Raw genomic sequence first — 15,516 nt, 5'->3', positions numbered from 1 at the left:
TTCTGACCTGCCCAATGGAGTAATACTTTTAGTAATACATGGGACTAACTATTGGAAACCAGCAAAACTGCATGAAATGGAAAGTGGGTTGAAGTCTGGGAAAAGTAGGGTATCAGCTGGCACTGATATGCTTGCAGCTATTAGGTAGCCTGCACAAACCTCTGCATGTTAGGTAGTATGCCATTTACATAGACTTTCAACCGAGAAAACTACTCATTTCTTCCCTAAGAATCACAGAAATTCCTTGTGCTAAATGAGTCTCAGAACCACTCACTGTGGAGAAATGCCATTTATCAGTATATCAACTCAGTGAATGATCCTTTGTTTTACTCTGGCTTGGTAGGACTCAGCATCCAGCCATGCCTCTTTCTTGAGCGTGTTGGTGATGGGTGGATTTTTTTCTTCAGTTACCAGGCAAGCGCCCGCTGGGCTGGACTGTGCAGGCAAAGGTGGACATCTACCTATGGCTTGGACCTGCCAGCTATGCCCACAGCATCATGGAGAATTTGCCTGTAGGATATGAGACTGAATTTCCATCTAACACCAACTCAGGGCACAGTGTGGTGCCCTCACCTGCCTGCCTGCTGTATAAAAGTAAGGCACTGTTTCTTCTCCATGTTAGCAATTAAGAGACATGGCCCCAAAAGCTCTAATTCAGAGGGTGGCACAACCTCTATCTGTTCTAACATGATCACGACTTAGCATCTTTTAATCAGAAAGGGTTGGTTTCATTGCCAAGTCGTCAGTCTTGCCACTGACACTTTGCAGATGCCGGGGAAAGAAAGGACCTGTTCACTTGAAACTTCTGTTCCCTGTCCCGTGGGTGTGTCTCCTCATAGTGAGGAAGCATCCTTCAGTTCTCCTGATGAAGCTACTGTGTTGAACACCTAGCAGATGGGAGATAAAATCTGGCAGTTAACAACCTTGCAGTAGAGACTTACATCGGACATTGATTTTAAGTGAATACAGAAGTCTTACACAACTTCTGAGTGTCTCAGGTGTTTCTTTAGTAAGACAGCACTAGAATCATAGAATAGATGTCTTAAGACAGCACTAGCAACAGTTCCCCTTGTCAGACCCTGGCTGGACAGCAGGTGATGAATCTTCCCTTCCTACCTTTGTGCTGCATCATTTCCATGGTGCTGACATTCTGTTTTCTTTGCAATGACGTAGCCCCGCACCTCTTCCAGCTGAGAGCCCACATGTATCAGGCGAGGGGGCTCATTGCAGCTGACAGCACTGGACTTTCCGATCCTTTTGCAAAAGTTACTTTCACGTCACACTGCCAGACCACGAAGGTAAGTTCCAAAGTCTCTTTCAGTAAATAAAAACATGTTTTTTTTTCCCAATTAAGCCATGAAAAAGGAAAATCTTGGTTTTGCAAGGAGGTAGCTAGCAGGAAAATTAGATGCCTGCTGTTAAAGGGCAACTCCTGACAGTCCACTGCAAGCAAGGCAAAAGTTTACGTGTTATCAGCTAGTCTAAGATGAAGTGCAGTAGTACTAATTTATTTTAGATCAGATGTCAGATTCTCTGGGGCTACTGGGACTTTATAGCAAGTGAATTACCTTTCTCTACATCTTTTTCTATATGTTTTAAGTTTGGGCTGTTGTCATTGCTTGGTATAAGGACGAACCCCCACAGTTCTCTTTTCGCATAGTCTATGCATACAATGATTGAGCAAAGAGTGAAGACCTTTATATGGCTTCTGTAGCCACGCGAGCCAGCACGGCTCTTTGCGATGGAATTCAGCAAAGCACACTGGTGGTTTTAAAGTGGCAAAGTTGAAATGAGCTGAAAGCAGAGAGATGTGAGACTTTCTGTACCACTTAAACGCTGCAAAAATATGCCCATAGGGAGTGGTCTCACATCTCCCTCTGTCATCTCCAGGGGGCAAATGGTCTCCTGTGGACATTTGATAGAGCCTCTAGAAAGAAGGGGGAGCTTCTACAGAGCTCCAGCAAGAAGGGTTGAAGTACAGCCCTGGCAAATGAGGAGGAGGATGGTCCCTCACAGAACATGAAGACTGGCTTTCAGAGGTCCTGAGCCCTCTACAGCTACCCTAGAGTTAAAATGGGGCCAGGAGTTCTGAAACCCATGCCACAAGCAGAATTTGCTGGGCCAAATACGGTCTTGTTTCAGAAGAAGTATTTAACCACCCCATCCAGCCCCTGCCCCAAAAAACTCCACAGAAGACTGTTTCAATTTAATTAATTCTAAAATTCTTCTGACACCTTCTTCTCTTACGAAGCAAGTTCTGTAGCACGTCCCAAAGGGAGTGAGAAGCAAAAACATTTCTCTGCTCTAAGTTGTAGGTGCTGTTTGTGCTGCTTTTTCCTCAAGGATATGAATTGATTTTTTCCTGTAATGTGATTTTAACTTCTAATAGAAGTTGGTGAATGAAGCCAATAAAGTTAGTGTTTAGATGCATCAGATTCAGGAAAGTAGAATTTGGCCCAGGGAAAACAGGATTTTATAAGCACAGAAGTGTTAAGTTTATTCACTGCCTGAATAAAATATTGCAGCCAATAACTTACATGTTTTTAGAAGACTGTTAGCCAAGTGCCAATAAACTGTAGTCAAGAGCCTTATTTCCATTTGAAAGAACGATAGCAGGTTATGAGTCATTTTGCAGTTGGCATATTTTTCTTCTCTAAATGTTATCTTTGTTAAATATATTTCCTGCCAAGAGAGTTAAAACATTGTCTATGATGAAACGTCATAAGCATCCACATAAGCCAAATTGCAACAAATTAAAAACTATTGATTTATTATGAGTGATTCATTAAAATATCTTTTTTTTCCCCATAAAATGTTATGTGTCATTACACTGAAGTAAAAACAAGATCGAAAAAATATACCTGGGAGAAGTGAAAACTTGCCTCGGTTTAGAGCAAAGGCTTTATTTTAATAGCATTGGACATGCGCCTGCTTTCCTAAACCAACAGCTTTCCTCTAAATTTAATACCGAGCTTTGTCTACACAGGCTGGTGGTCATGTGTTGATAGGCTTGTGAGGGGTCTGTGAGGCAAACAGGGAAATGGAGAAACTGGAGATACTGGCCTCAAGGCGAAAGAATCATATTCTTCTGGCTGGGAATAGCTGCTGAAAAATGTGGTGTCTCAGACAAGGAATGGTTCAGGCTGTGGGAAAGGACGTCACCAGCAGATCAGCGTGTCCTGCTGAAGAACTCCCAACCAACCAGTTCACAGCTCATTAAACATTTTCTCTCTCTCATTAGATCATTTCTCAGACATTATCCCCCACCTGGAACCAGATGCTGCTCTTCAACAGCATTGTGCTTCATGGCGACAGAGAGGAGATCGCTCAGTTCCCACCAGAGATCGTCATCGAGCTGTACGATGACGATGCAGTGGTAAACTCAAAATCCTTCTTAGCAAAAACCTGGGCTCTTACATCTTACTGCCGGTGTGAAAGCAAAGCTGTGTCACTGAATAGGCATGAAATGGATGACCTTGCTGAATGGAGCTCAGTGTTACAGTGGTTTGCAGTTTAACATCTGAAAACAGCCCTGAGACTCTCTTTATGTCCTTGCAAAGCTATGGCCTTGTTTTTTCCCGCGTGAATCTTGCTCCCAAAGACTGGCTTACAGAAATCAGAAGCATCTTGCTCTGAACTCCCTTGCACACAACTGTAAATATTGTATCTAAGTCTGTGGAGACACGGATTTATCTCTGACCATGCAAACTCTGACACAGTCTCACTGACTGAATATAGAGCTCAGAAACTTTGGATGCTCTGAAGAGGCAATAAGTACTCAGCTCTTCCATTTTCATAGCTGCCTTGCATTTTACCTTGCTCTTCCCTTCTAGAGGTTTTTTTCACAAATACTGAACTCTGCATCCCTGCTCCTATGACAGCTATGAAATTCAAATGCATTTGTCACCTGTATTCTTCTTTATTTAGGGTAAGGCAGAATATATTGGGTCTACAGTGGCTGCCCCTGTGGTGAGACTTGCTGATCAAAACTATGAACCGCCTAAACTTTCTTACCACCCAGTGTATTGTGGAAACCTTTCAGGAGGAGACCTTCTTGCTACATTTGAGCTTCTGGAGGTAAACTAGACTTTCTTGACCGTTACACTTTTACACCTTGGGCTCACAAAAACAGCCGTGACATCAAAGCCCACCACCCTCTTGAATTAATGGGAATTGCAGCTGGAGCAGGATCATTCTGCTCCTCATAGTCCCCATGCAATCTCTGTCACTCCCTCCACCCTGCCAGGGGCCACTGTCCATGCACACGCCACCGCCAGCCCCTCGCATGCTCTGAGCCTCCTTTCCCTGTCACTTGCCCTGCCCTGAATTGGCTCTGGCCTGAGAAACAACTGTGAAAATCCCACTGCCATGCAATGACCTGCTCTTTGGAGTAGCCCATGGCCCTGACTTCAGCAACCTCAAAGCTCTCAATACGGCTTTCACTCTTAGGAACAGGGAGCGGTGAATATTAAAGACTGGATTAGGGAGACTGAGTTTTCAGATACCCTTAACATCTTAAGAGAAATCTTGCACTGGTTTCCAGCTGCAAGACAAAAGGCAAATTTATGTTACCTCTGGCAAGACAAAAGGCAAACTTAGCTAGCCCGGCAGATGCATGAGCGGGGTGTATCATGCCTAGGATTTCAGGGAATTTCAGTGGAATTTGCAGAGCCACCAGTTAGAGGAAACTTCTCTCTGCTGAAAACCTACAGCAGTTTATCCTGAAATCTGAAATGGGAAAAAGTGTGGAACTCTGTGACACGTTTTACAGATATTCCCAAGATAAAACAGGCTTTTAAGCATGATGGGCTAATTATGTTCTTGGTGGAAGCCTGAAATATGATACCATGTGGAACATTTCCTCATTATGGTGGGTACCTAGGGATAGAGTCTAGTACCTTAGCCATAATTTTCCCATTTTTTTATTGAAATCCACTTTTTGGTGAACAAAGAGAGCATTGTATTTTGTTGTGCCATCTTTTGGGACAAGGGAAGCAGCACTGCTTCTGGAATATATCCTAAGACTTCCCTAGAGAGTTGGCAAGAACTGTAAGTAAAGACCCTGCAGTCCTTATTTTCATGCTCTGTATTATTCTTCTCAGTGACAACACTCTAGAGCATCTCACATGGGAGATAATAGCAATATGGACATTAAAGAAATTTTCAGGAAAAGATATATATAAACATCTGCCAGGCTTCGAAGCACTCCCAGAGCTGATGTGCCGGTGGCTTCTTCCAGCATCAGGGGATTGCTGATGATGCTCTGTGTGAGGATGGAAACAAAAATCTCTCATTGCTAATTTATTCTCATTCTGAGACCATAACCTTTCCCATGACATACCGTGCTCGATAACTCTGATCTGCAGGTACCGTTCGGTTCAGCTGAAGAAGTGTTGTGTAAGAAGTGAGTGCTCCTTCCTCAAAATGAATGCTATTATGCTGGGTCTTGCTAGAGGGATAAAATTATTCTTACAACAAAGCATCCTGGCATTTAGAAAAGTAGTAGACTAAAAAAATACAGACTAATGAATACTAGGAGTCTTGATTTTGCTCAAAGTGGGCTCAGGATTTGCTGATTTTTTTTTTTTTTTGATCAAAAGAGCAAAATCCCCTTGTAAACACACCTTGTGGGTATTTTCCTCTACTGTCATTTGAGTGCTAGATCATTCTTCGCCTCTTGTTCTGTGCAGTTTCACTGTGGCCATGAAGCAAAGTCCTTTCTGAGTTATACCAAGCTAATTTCACTGAAATTAAGAGAGTTTCACTGTGTAATACGGAAACACTCTCAACTCCACTAGTGGTGGTTAGATCTTGGAAAACTTGCAATATATTGGAGAACTGTTCAGTTAACTGCAATACTTAAAAAGAACAAAAGTGAAGATCCAGCGAATCTTGATTTGATATCAGTCTTAGGCTTTGCAGTCCTGGAATGCAGTTTAACAAAACTCTTTATGAGGCAGTTCTGTCCTCAAATGTGAGATCTCACCAGCCTTCCTTTCCTAAGCCTGCAGTAAGATTTTAGTTGTTGCACAGAGAAGACCCAGCCCTAATGCTGGAGATGCGATTTGCAAGTTCTCAAATGCCGACAGCATGCAATAATGCAGGACCGCTATTCCACAGTGGCTGAAGAGCATGTCTGGCAAATATGCGGTTTAGCTGATGTGTACTGTCTGTTCACCAGGCTTTTTTAACTAAAATCAGATGTAGAATTTTCCTGTGAAAATCTTCTAAGCAGTTTTGCACAGGATTTTCATTAAACAGAATTACCATGCTTTCCATTTTTAATAAATAGAATTACCATGCTTCAGTACACACATCTCTTTAGGGCAGACTATGTCCTGCTAGGACAAAGGAGACTTTTTTGTCAGAAAGGTGCATAAACCCAATCTATTGAATACTCTTCCTGCCAAGTGTTTTAGCAACACAGCAGGACAGATAGCAATCCAGGTCACATTCCTCTCACAGCACAGCCTGTCTGCTCTGCAATTTGTCTTGCAAAACTGCATTAAATTGTTGTGTTCCATGTACCGTTTGCATACTGGTTGATACTTTTGATACTGGTTTTATTCTTCAAAAAACCAGCCTGAGTTACGACTGCTTAATTTTTCAGATTCCTGAGTCAGATCCGCACAGACTTCCCCCACTGGATCCACCAGATGTGAGCCAGATTTACCCAGTCCCAGCCAACATCCGGCCTGTTTTAAGCAAGTACAGAGTGGAGGTGAGTTACTTAGAATATTTCCGTTTCCACATCTCAGCTCCTTTTATTCTCTTACTGAACTGTAACAGTAAGGGATGATGATTTTAAAATCCTGGCCAATAGGGATCACGTAAAAATAACGTATGGATCCCAAAATAAATGTGGTAAGCTCAGATCAGATTGATTCTCTGAGGCTAGGCATGTGAGGCAGTGCTTCCAACTGAGGCCGGCAAAGGCTCCATCCCAGTCCTGGCCTGCCGGACAGGACTGCTCCCATGGCAGAGCGTGGCTGATGGACCTGCGCTGTGTGCAGCCCAGGGAAGTGTCCGCAGGAGATGGAGAGCTTCCCCTTGCAGCTGGGCTCACTGGAGGTGAAGTTCTACATCAGGCACCTCCCAGGCTTTTTCTGGGTCCCAAACTTCAGCCAAGCGATGTCACCTGCCTGTGTTTGCACCTTCTCTCCCCTCCTCTCTTGCACCATTTGGGCTCAGAGTCCCCTTATGTTAGAAAGCAGGGAAATGTGGCAGCTTTTCATGTTAGTGTAATGCCTGGATGCTGCCCAGCCTCACCACTCCCTGTCACTCACCCTGCAGCCTTTGTACCAGCTGTTTATTTGCCCATTTCGCTGTGCCAAGTCAGATCCTGTTTGCGTAACCTGGTGGCCCTTCCCAAGAAATACTCATTTGGGAGCCCAGAAACAGTTCCAGCTTTGCCTTCAAAGATCAAGCAATTGAACTGCTGAAAAGGAGGGAACAGTTGTTGGCTCTGCTGTATCATTTAGTTAAACTCTCGTTCTCTGTACATAGGAAAGAGTTTTTGTTAGCAGGTTTTTTTATACCAAACCCTGTAGGGTAGATAAGCCCGTGAACTACTCTGCTGATACTAAAGGGACAACTTAAATCCTTAAACTTAGGTGTTCCTCTAAGTATGGTGCTATGAAGGCCTTCCCAGTGCCTCTGCAGTAGGATTGCTTTGTGCTGCTTGTACATTTTCTATTTTACACTGCTGTGACATTCATCCCAACTAGCTCTAAGGCACCCAGCTTAGAGGCAGCCTCACTGTATGCTGTTTGTTTGGACAGCTGAGCAGAGCAGCCACCCTCCCAGAGTGACCCAGATCTTAAACAGATTAAATTATACTTTGGAAGTGCATCTCTGTCTCCCTTGGTTCTGGAGGCGGCCCAGGACAACTCCACTCCTCAGTCTGATACCTCGGGCACCTTAAAATCAGGGAAACTGCATCCAGATCCAGACAGTTAAATTGCTATGAGAACAGGTCTACAGTTGATGTGTGTGTATATAAAGTGACATATGCGTATTTCCCAGATATACCCTTTCTGTAGGGTACCCAGCAAGGAAATAACACAGGATGAAGATAACACAACTGTTTTTGTCAAGATATTATAAACTAATACCCACGCTGGTGGAAATGGCCATGGAGCCATTGTAACTATGGAAGCGTGCCCTAATTTTAACTGGGAACCTCCATCAATGGAGCAGAATCTCACTGACCCTCGCTCTGCTCCGGTGCCCCTTGCCACTCCCTGACTCACACAAATCCCCAGTCCTGCCAGCTGTCAAGTTGTCCACAAAGACCTCCACGGTCCCTTTCGGTTCCAGTCTTCATTTCAGGTTCATGAGACTCATGACTTCTCTTACCACCAGCAGCATAACCATCCCTCGCTGCCCCAGCCCTCTCTTTCAGGGCCCCCCAGCGTGTGCTGTATAAAGTCCCATTTTTCCTGCAGACCCATATTTTACAGACCCCATCTCCTCCTCATCCTCCAGACCAGGAGCTTGCTCCTCTGAAGGAAAGCTGCTTGGAGACCTCTGCCATCCATTGCAGACCTGAGGGCTAGCTCAGCTGGCAAACCTCTATTAATCACCTCTGCTCCTATGGGATTTGTTTGCTCCTTCAACAGCTCTGACACTTTAAACAAACCAAGCCCCTGCTGTTCAGATGGACAGTCCCCTTGCCCTGCTGAAAAGACAATTTTTGCAAACGTGATTATTATGGCTTGCTGTTGGCAATAACTTCTTGATAACAGTTGGATATTTCTAATTGCTTTAACTTCCACCATAATCCTGATGGTTATTGGGTATCAGATTTAAGCTGTTTGGTTTTTTTCCTGCGTTCCTAAAGGGATGTGAGGTGATGGGATCCCAGCAGTGGCTTCCCCCAGACTGAGGGGTCTCTGCAGGCTACCGATGTTTCTCTCTCTGCCCACCACAGGTCCTGTTCTGGGGTGTTCGAGAGCTGAAGAAAGTCCAGCTCCTTTCTGTAGATCGCCCCCAGGTTCTCATCGAATGTGCGGGGAAAGGAGTGAAATCCTCTGTCATCCAGAGCTACAAGAAAAATCCCAATTTCAGTGGCCTTGTAGACTGGTTTGAAGTGGTGCGTACAACATGCTGCTCCTTGCCTGTCCGTTCTCTGGTTAGGCAAGGTGTTAATTACTAATTTCCTTCCTTTCTTGTCAAATAATTTCCTCTGTGTCTTGATTAAATACTAAGGGATATAAGTCCTTATGCAAAAGCTACTGATTTGAAGATGCTTTAAAAGACTTCTGCTACAACTGTATGATAAAAGAAGATGATATTCCTCATGTTACGTCCCAAGTAGGCAAGGAAATATGTTGTTTTACTGATAGGTTGGGACTTGTTGGCAGATAACAAGGATATTTTTAGTACTTTTTCCTCCTCCTTTCCCATTTTGCAGGGTAGTGCTCAGTTTCTTTTATTTTCTTTCAATTCTTTTAATTTTCCTTCATGTGTTACTGGGCTATTAAGGGGATTGATCATTTCTGGCCCATGAGCTCTGGACCTTTTCATATTTTAACATTGGCTGTTATGGACTGGAAATTTAATTATCACCTGTTGGCTGGGTTATAAGAGCTGGTACTTTCAGTGGACAAAGGTCAGCATCAGACAAAAATATTCTGTTTGATTTGCTCTAGTTGCTAGCATCAAGAGAGAAGTTGTTTATTTAGAAGACAAAAGGATATCAAAACACTAACCTGGATACTGAAGTACGGTTGCTACAGTATTTTTAGCTTCCATTGAACATCACATGTCCAGAGAGCTGTTTTCCCTTTTGTGATTCATCCTATAAGGCATGTAACCACCCAGTGTCCACATCTCATGGTTGGGCAAACTGAGGCAGATAGGGTTAATAGCCTTCAACAAAGCAGCAGTGGCATTAAGACTCACAACTTCCAACACAGCGTTCATTCTTTCTGAACATTCCTGATTCTCCCAGTTCATATACGACAGCATGGGACTCAACTGAGTAGCACAGTCCGTATGGTCCACTCTGTATTCTTAAGGACAAGGCTTTCTCCAGACTTTGCAGAAAACTGTGGACAGAACTATATTGCCTATGCTGTATGCATTTTGCATTTTGAGTATGTTAATAGCTGAGGAGGAGAAGGGAGGGAAGAGTAAAAGCCTTATTGCTGTGCCTGACAAATATTCTGTACATGTTCTATATTCTCTAGCAATTCTCATGCTGCTGTCTGTCCTCCTCCGCTAGGAGCTGCCTGAAAATGAACTCTTGCATCCACCACTAAGCATCTGCGTGGTCGACTGGAGAGCGTTTGGGAGGAGTACTCTTGTTGGAACGCACACCATCAATTGCCTTAAGCAATTCCTATGTAAGACCCAGTTGGGTCCTCAAGCTACACCAAACAGACTAGACATTGTAGAAATTGAGAAAGGTAAATGTCCAATCCTGACCCCAAATAAAAAGACAAAGGACCTACTCAGAGGCTTATCACTAGGCATGTACTTAGAAGATACGCTTTATTGTGTTGAGTGTAGGGTCAAACCCTTAATGATGTGATCATTTGATGACCATCAAAAGTGATGATAGCATTTCTGGCAAAATTTTATCTAACTTGCAAAGTTTCAATTTCAGCTTCACCTGAGTCATCCCAGCCTGATGAGTTATCCCAAGAACCACTTTTAGCTGACCACATCTATGCCGAGGTGGAGCAGGGTAAATATACAGTGGTAGAGCCAAACCCATATCTCACAACCCTTCCTGCCCCTGAGCCTGAGTACTCTGCCTCTGAACCAGGGAAAGACAGAAAACAGAAGGTAGGTATAGCTGAAGCTGCCAGCTAACTTTCTGTTGCAGTCTTGCAGATTTTAGCCCTTCTTTATAAAATGGTAATCTCTTACTTATCTCAGGATTAGAGCTTCTGTGTACCGATGTTAACACCCACGCTATCTTGCTGGCACTTGAGAGAACTAGTGAGCAATGCGGCTTGGATCCCACGTGATTTCATTACTTTCCTTAATAGATAACTTCCTTTCTTTCCTTTTGCACTAGATCATCATCTCATGGGCAAGTATTACTGGAGTAGTAAGGTTTTTTGGTTTTCCTGGCCTTGAATGATCTACTTAATTGCAAAACTCTCACTGTGAATGACTGTTTCTGTGTCCATGGCATTTAGGCAGGGATGAAAGCCCCCCTGTGTTAGATGCTGTACAAACGTGGAACAGAAAGTCTGTTTCCAAAAGATCTTACGGTCAAAGTATAAAACTGGTGTCAGTCTGTGGGTAGAAGAAGATAGGACAGTACAGGAAAACAAGGCAGTTCTGGTCAGCATGGCGTTTACAGTACAGTAAACGCTTTAGATTGTACACTTTATTTTTTGTTCAGATGCACATGCTCCTCCTTTCTCTGTAGTTTCTCCCATCACAATCACTGTTTTATTAACAATAATAAAAGCAGAAGATGCAGGACTGACTTCCATTTCAGAAGCTGTTTCTGCAGCTACATAAAGCATACTTCTTTAACCTTTGACGTTTCAGCGGTCGGATGTTTCCACCATCCTTCATAATCAGGAGGTCAAAGAAACTGCAGGGATGTCTTGTTCCCTAAATGTACACACCAGCCTGGATCTTTCATCTGGTACAGAATAATTTTAATGTATGACAGCAAAGTATAGTAAGAAAAGAGTCCTAAAGGGAACCCCATAATTTAACCATCTGTGTTATATTAATTATCATTCCCACTTATCTGTCTATCATTCCCAATTATCTATCTTTGCTCTGGCCTTCCCAGCCAAGCTGACAACTCTCTGTAAGGGTGTAGGATGAAACACTATTTAACAAGGGCCAATCATTAGGCAAGAATGAAGTTAGTAAGATTTGCCACATGAGCAGGTGATCTTCAGCATCAGATTTTAGCTTTTTGGAAGAAGAGAACAGCTGAACTGCAGCAACTGTTGGGACTCTTTCTTTTTCTGAAAGGCAATAAAGTAATAATGGGAGCTCTTAAAATACTTGCAGATTTAAGTGGGAAAAACTAACTTGTATCTGAATGTTCATATCCCTTAAAACACCATTACCTATTTCTCTGAGTAGATTTGCCTGTTTTATGGGTTGCTCCTGTGGCAATGTCTCAAATGTTCCAAGTTTTGGCATCATCAGTCGGTAATATAGAGATAACTTTAACAATATGATGATCATGATGAAGTGTCTTGGAATAAAAGACAGAGACACTAATTCGTATTGCATTTTATTTAGCTCTTGGAGGTTGAAATTTTCTTCATATACATCTGATCATGCTTGATGTCATGAGTCAGGTGATTAGTTTTAGTCAGTTCTAGAGTTCAACAGTGTTTTCCTCCTGCTTTGGTAGGATATGAAAAAATCCATCCGACGGTCAACAAAGAGGAGAAAAAGAACGATTGCAGATGAATCAGCTGAAAATGTTATTGACTGGTGGTCAAAATACTACGCTTCTGTGCTCAAAATGCAAAAGGTTAGTCACCCAGCATGCACAAAACTCTCATGGGTGAGCTATGTTGTAAAAGTAGATTTACTGCTGAATGATTCCTTTTCGGTATTACATTCACAATGAGGATTTTGTCCATTGTCTTTTTCTTTTGAAAGGCAAAAGGAATTTTTTCCAGTGAGGGAAAATCTGAAGACAGTAAGTAAAATATTTGCATTTTTCTATTATTTTGTACTACTGATACTTTGCTTCTCTACTATTTTACCGTCAACAATTAATGTCTGGTAACAGAGTACTGCCAGTATACTGGGTTCTTTCCTCTACAGCTGATCAGATGGTGGGTAGGTTAAAACTTCACAGGCAGTGTTGAGTTAACATGAGTTCCCTGTCATTGAAATCTCATGCACAAAGATTTGCAAAGTCCAAGTCCTAAATGATAGAAGGTGGAGATTATCCTAATCTGAGGTTGCATTTGTAACAGGTTTAGAAAAAGAAGCTTCTCTCAATTTTGAATCCAATTCAGGATCAATGATGTAGGAACAGCTTCTGCTAGGAGACTCCGTAGTCACGTGTATGACTTCCATAGCTGAAAAACTTTGTGTCTAGCTCAGGTTCTAATGGAAAATTTTTTGCACAAGAACCTAAAATTTGGCCAGAAATAGGCTCTCTGTGTGTGTATGTATATATGTCTCCATACATGTATACTCCATGGCTTAACAGGTCCTCCCACAATCAAACAGAGCTCTAGAAATTTTTTTTTTTTTGACAAATGTGACTGCTTGAGCAGGCTGGGAAAGAAAACAAATGTTTACTGTTTACACAGAGCCGCTGTTCAGAACTGCACTTCACCAGTGATTGAGGTGATTTCTATTTTAAAGGAGGTAGTGAGATTGCTCTGGATGGAAGACATGACCTAAATGTCAGATGGTATCATTCTGGAAATAGCAGCTGACGGTGTTTCAGTGATCATCAGGGCTGCTGACAGATGAGGCAAAGATCAGTTTCTGAGTGAAACTTGTCCCCATGGAGGAAATATTTAGATAGAAAATGTTCTACAAAGATGTGATGCTCACTTACAATTAGAAATTTACTTGACATTGTGACATCCACCCACATACTATTCAGGCAGTTGTGGCATATTGTTTTTGACTGATAACTTCAGATCTTGTAAATTCTTTTCTGATAGTTTTTGTTACATATTTTCACTTATGATGATAAGCATTATACAGGACAGCACTGATATAATACATACATATATATTTTTTTCCTAAATATTTAGTGATATCAAACACATGTGAACTACTCAAATAATGAAAGTAAAGTGAACTCAAAATCCAGATTTCAGCCAAAGAACCGAACCATCTTGATGCCATTTTTAAGGGCTCACCTTCTTTTTGTTGGGAAGTCCTCACTAGGTGTTTGGAGTCTGGCCTGAGGCTGGTCAGGTACCTCCTCCCTTTTCTCGTACTTCCAGACTTTCGCAAGGTGAGATACACTCTATTTAGTGATACCTTTGAGCAGAGAAGGACTTGGATCACCTGATACCTGAAGTACCAGTCAGCCTAAATAGCGGTTGCAGTTTTAAATAAGCCTTACATTTTACATGAAAGCTGTTAAGGTCTGTTAGTTTGCATCCGGGAGGAGTCAGAGAGGAAGGAAAAAGGTGTTCTGGGAGATAGCCAGCAGGGAAGGAGTGATGCAGGACACCATCACACTTGGTCCACCAAGCTTATCATGAAGACTGTTAGCCACAGAGAGGATAAAATGCCACCTCTCTGCCTGGGAGGAGTGGTGAGAAAAGAGAGGACCCTATGCTTGGCAGTAGAAGAATGAATGGAGGAGGAGTGAGGGGGACTCTTTAAAAAGTATTTTGCATCCTTATCTGAAGCATTTGATGTGCTTTGCTCATTAAAACCTACACGATGTCATGAAATCTCTGCAGATAAGCAGACTTCTGAGCACATTGCATTGATCATAGAAGAGGAGCCAGACAAAAAGAAGAAGGATAAGACATTGAAAAGGAAACAGAAAGAAACTCCAAACCTAGCAACACTGCAGGTAAGAGAGAAGTAAGGCTGAGAGGAAAGGCTGTTATTCATTGTCTCCCCAAAGCTTGACATCAGCAGCCGAGTTTAGTAAACCTTCCTTACATTTATTTCAGATACTTTAAAATGAATAAAACACAAAAATGATAGTGATAATGCAACTGGGACCCACACAGGGTCTGTTAGGGTGGATGTGGCCCACTTGGCCTTAGACCTTCAATTTACGAGTATAGACACACCCAGAGAGACTTAAGTAAAAATTCAATTTTGTTGTTTGCCTGTAAAACACTGAATTTGGAAATTCCAAATTTCATGTTGGAAATATTACAGCCTATTAAGAATGACTTTAAAAAGGGTATGGAAAACATCGCTGCAATCGCTAGTGCATCCTCCCTGATGGGGAGGTAATATTCAGCTCACATTAGATTTGGTTGGGTAACAATAGATGGAATTCAAAGAAAACTATATGGGTCATGCAAAATGACTGGAGGCACGAGGAGGTTTGAAAAGATTAGGACCGCTTGGATTAGATTGTAGCTGAATAAAGGGGAATTTGAAACTGCTGTTTCCATTTTTTAGGAGATGGCACTAGTCTAGGCCCTTCTATTTCACACTGAATAACACTTCATGAATTACACAGGGAGAGGGTTGAAAAAAACCCTGTCCTTTTAAAAATTATTTGGTCTTTTTACCTATCCTAAAGCTCTGTCCTCACAGCATTTTATTGCTGTCTGCTTTGCTCTCATGTTCTGACACATTAACATAACAGAATGGGTCAGTACATCAAGGGCACATTGCAGAGAGGAAACAGAAGCAAAGAGCAGCACATCCACGCTGTTTTTCACCCACACCAGTGCTTACAAATGTTCATTCTAGAACATTTGGTACTTCTAGAGCCACTTCTACCTGCTGCATTAACGTGCTATTCCAGTAGTTGGGAAGGACTTTGGTTAAGGACAAAACTGCTCCTGTTTTAAGTGGGGAATTAACTTTTTTCCTCAAGGACTTTTGCAAAACCTTGGTTTTATT

At 42.3% G+C, this 15,516-nt stretch overlaps 1 protein-coding gene across 1 annotated transcript in view; it reads left to right on the top strand.

Annotated features, from left to right (window-relative positions):
* FER1L6 (fer-1 like family member 6) overlaps positions 1 to 15,516 on the top strand; it is a 71,166-nt gene that overhangs the window by 32,907 nt on the left and 22,743 nt on the right. The window contains exons 19-29 of the mRNA XM_075144527.1: positions 408 to 594; positions 1,174 to 1,298; positions 3,242 to 3,376; positions 3,928 to 4,077; positions 6,611 to 6,721; positions 8,933 to 9,094; positions 10,229 to 10,412; positions 10,613 to 10,794; positions 12,347 to 12,469; positions 12,601 to 12,640; positions 14,385 to 14,500. Of these exons, the coding sequence (XP_075000628.1) occupies positions 408 to 594; positions 1,174 to 1,298; positions 3,242 to 3,376; positions 3,928 to 4,077; positions 6,611 to 6,721; positions 8,933 to 9,094; positions 10,229 to 10,412; positions 10,613 to 10,794; positions 12,347 to 12,469; positions 12,601 to 12,640; positions 14,385 to 14,500 (1,515 nt within the window). The remainder of the gene's footprint in view (positions 1 to 407; positions 595 to 1,173; positions 1,299 to 3,241; positions 3,377 to 3,927; positions 4,078 to 6,610; positions 6,722 to 8,932; positions 9,095 to 10,228; positions 10,413 to 10,612; positions 10,795 to 12,346; positions 12,470 to 12,600; positions 12,641 to 14,384; positions 14,501 to 15,516) is intronic.

This window comes from Calonectris borealis, chromosome 2 (genome assembly GCF_964195595.1).
Source record: "Calonectris borealis chromosome 2, bCalBor7.hap1.2, whole genome shotgun sequence".
In the NCBI taxonomy this organism is placed as follows: Eukaryota; Metazoa; Chordata; class Aves; order Procellariiformes; family Procellariidae; genus Calonectris; species Calonectris borealis.
Note: the sequence above shows the minus strand (reverse complement) of the source record. Positions and strands in the feature narration are given on the sequence as shown.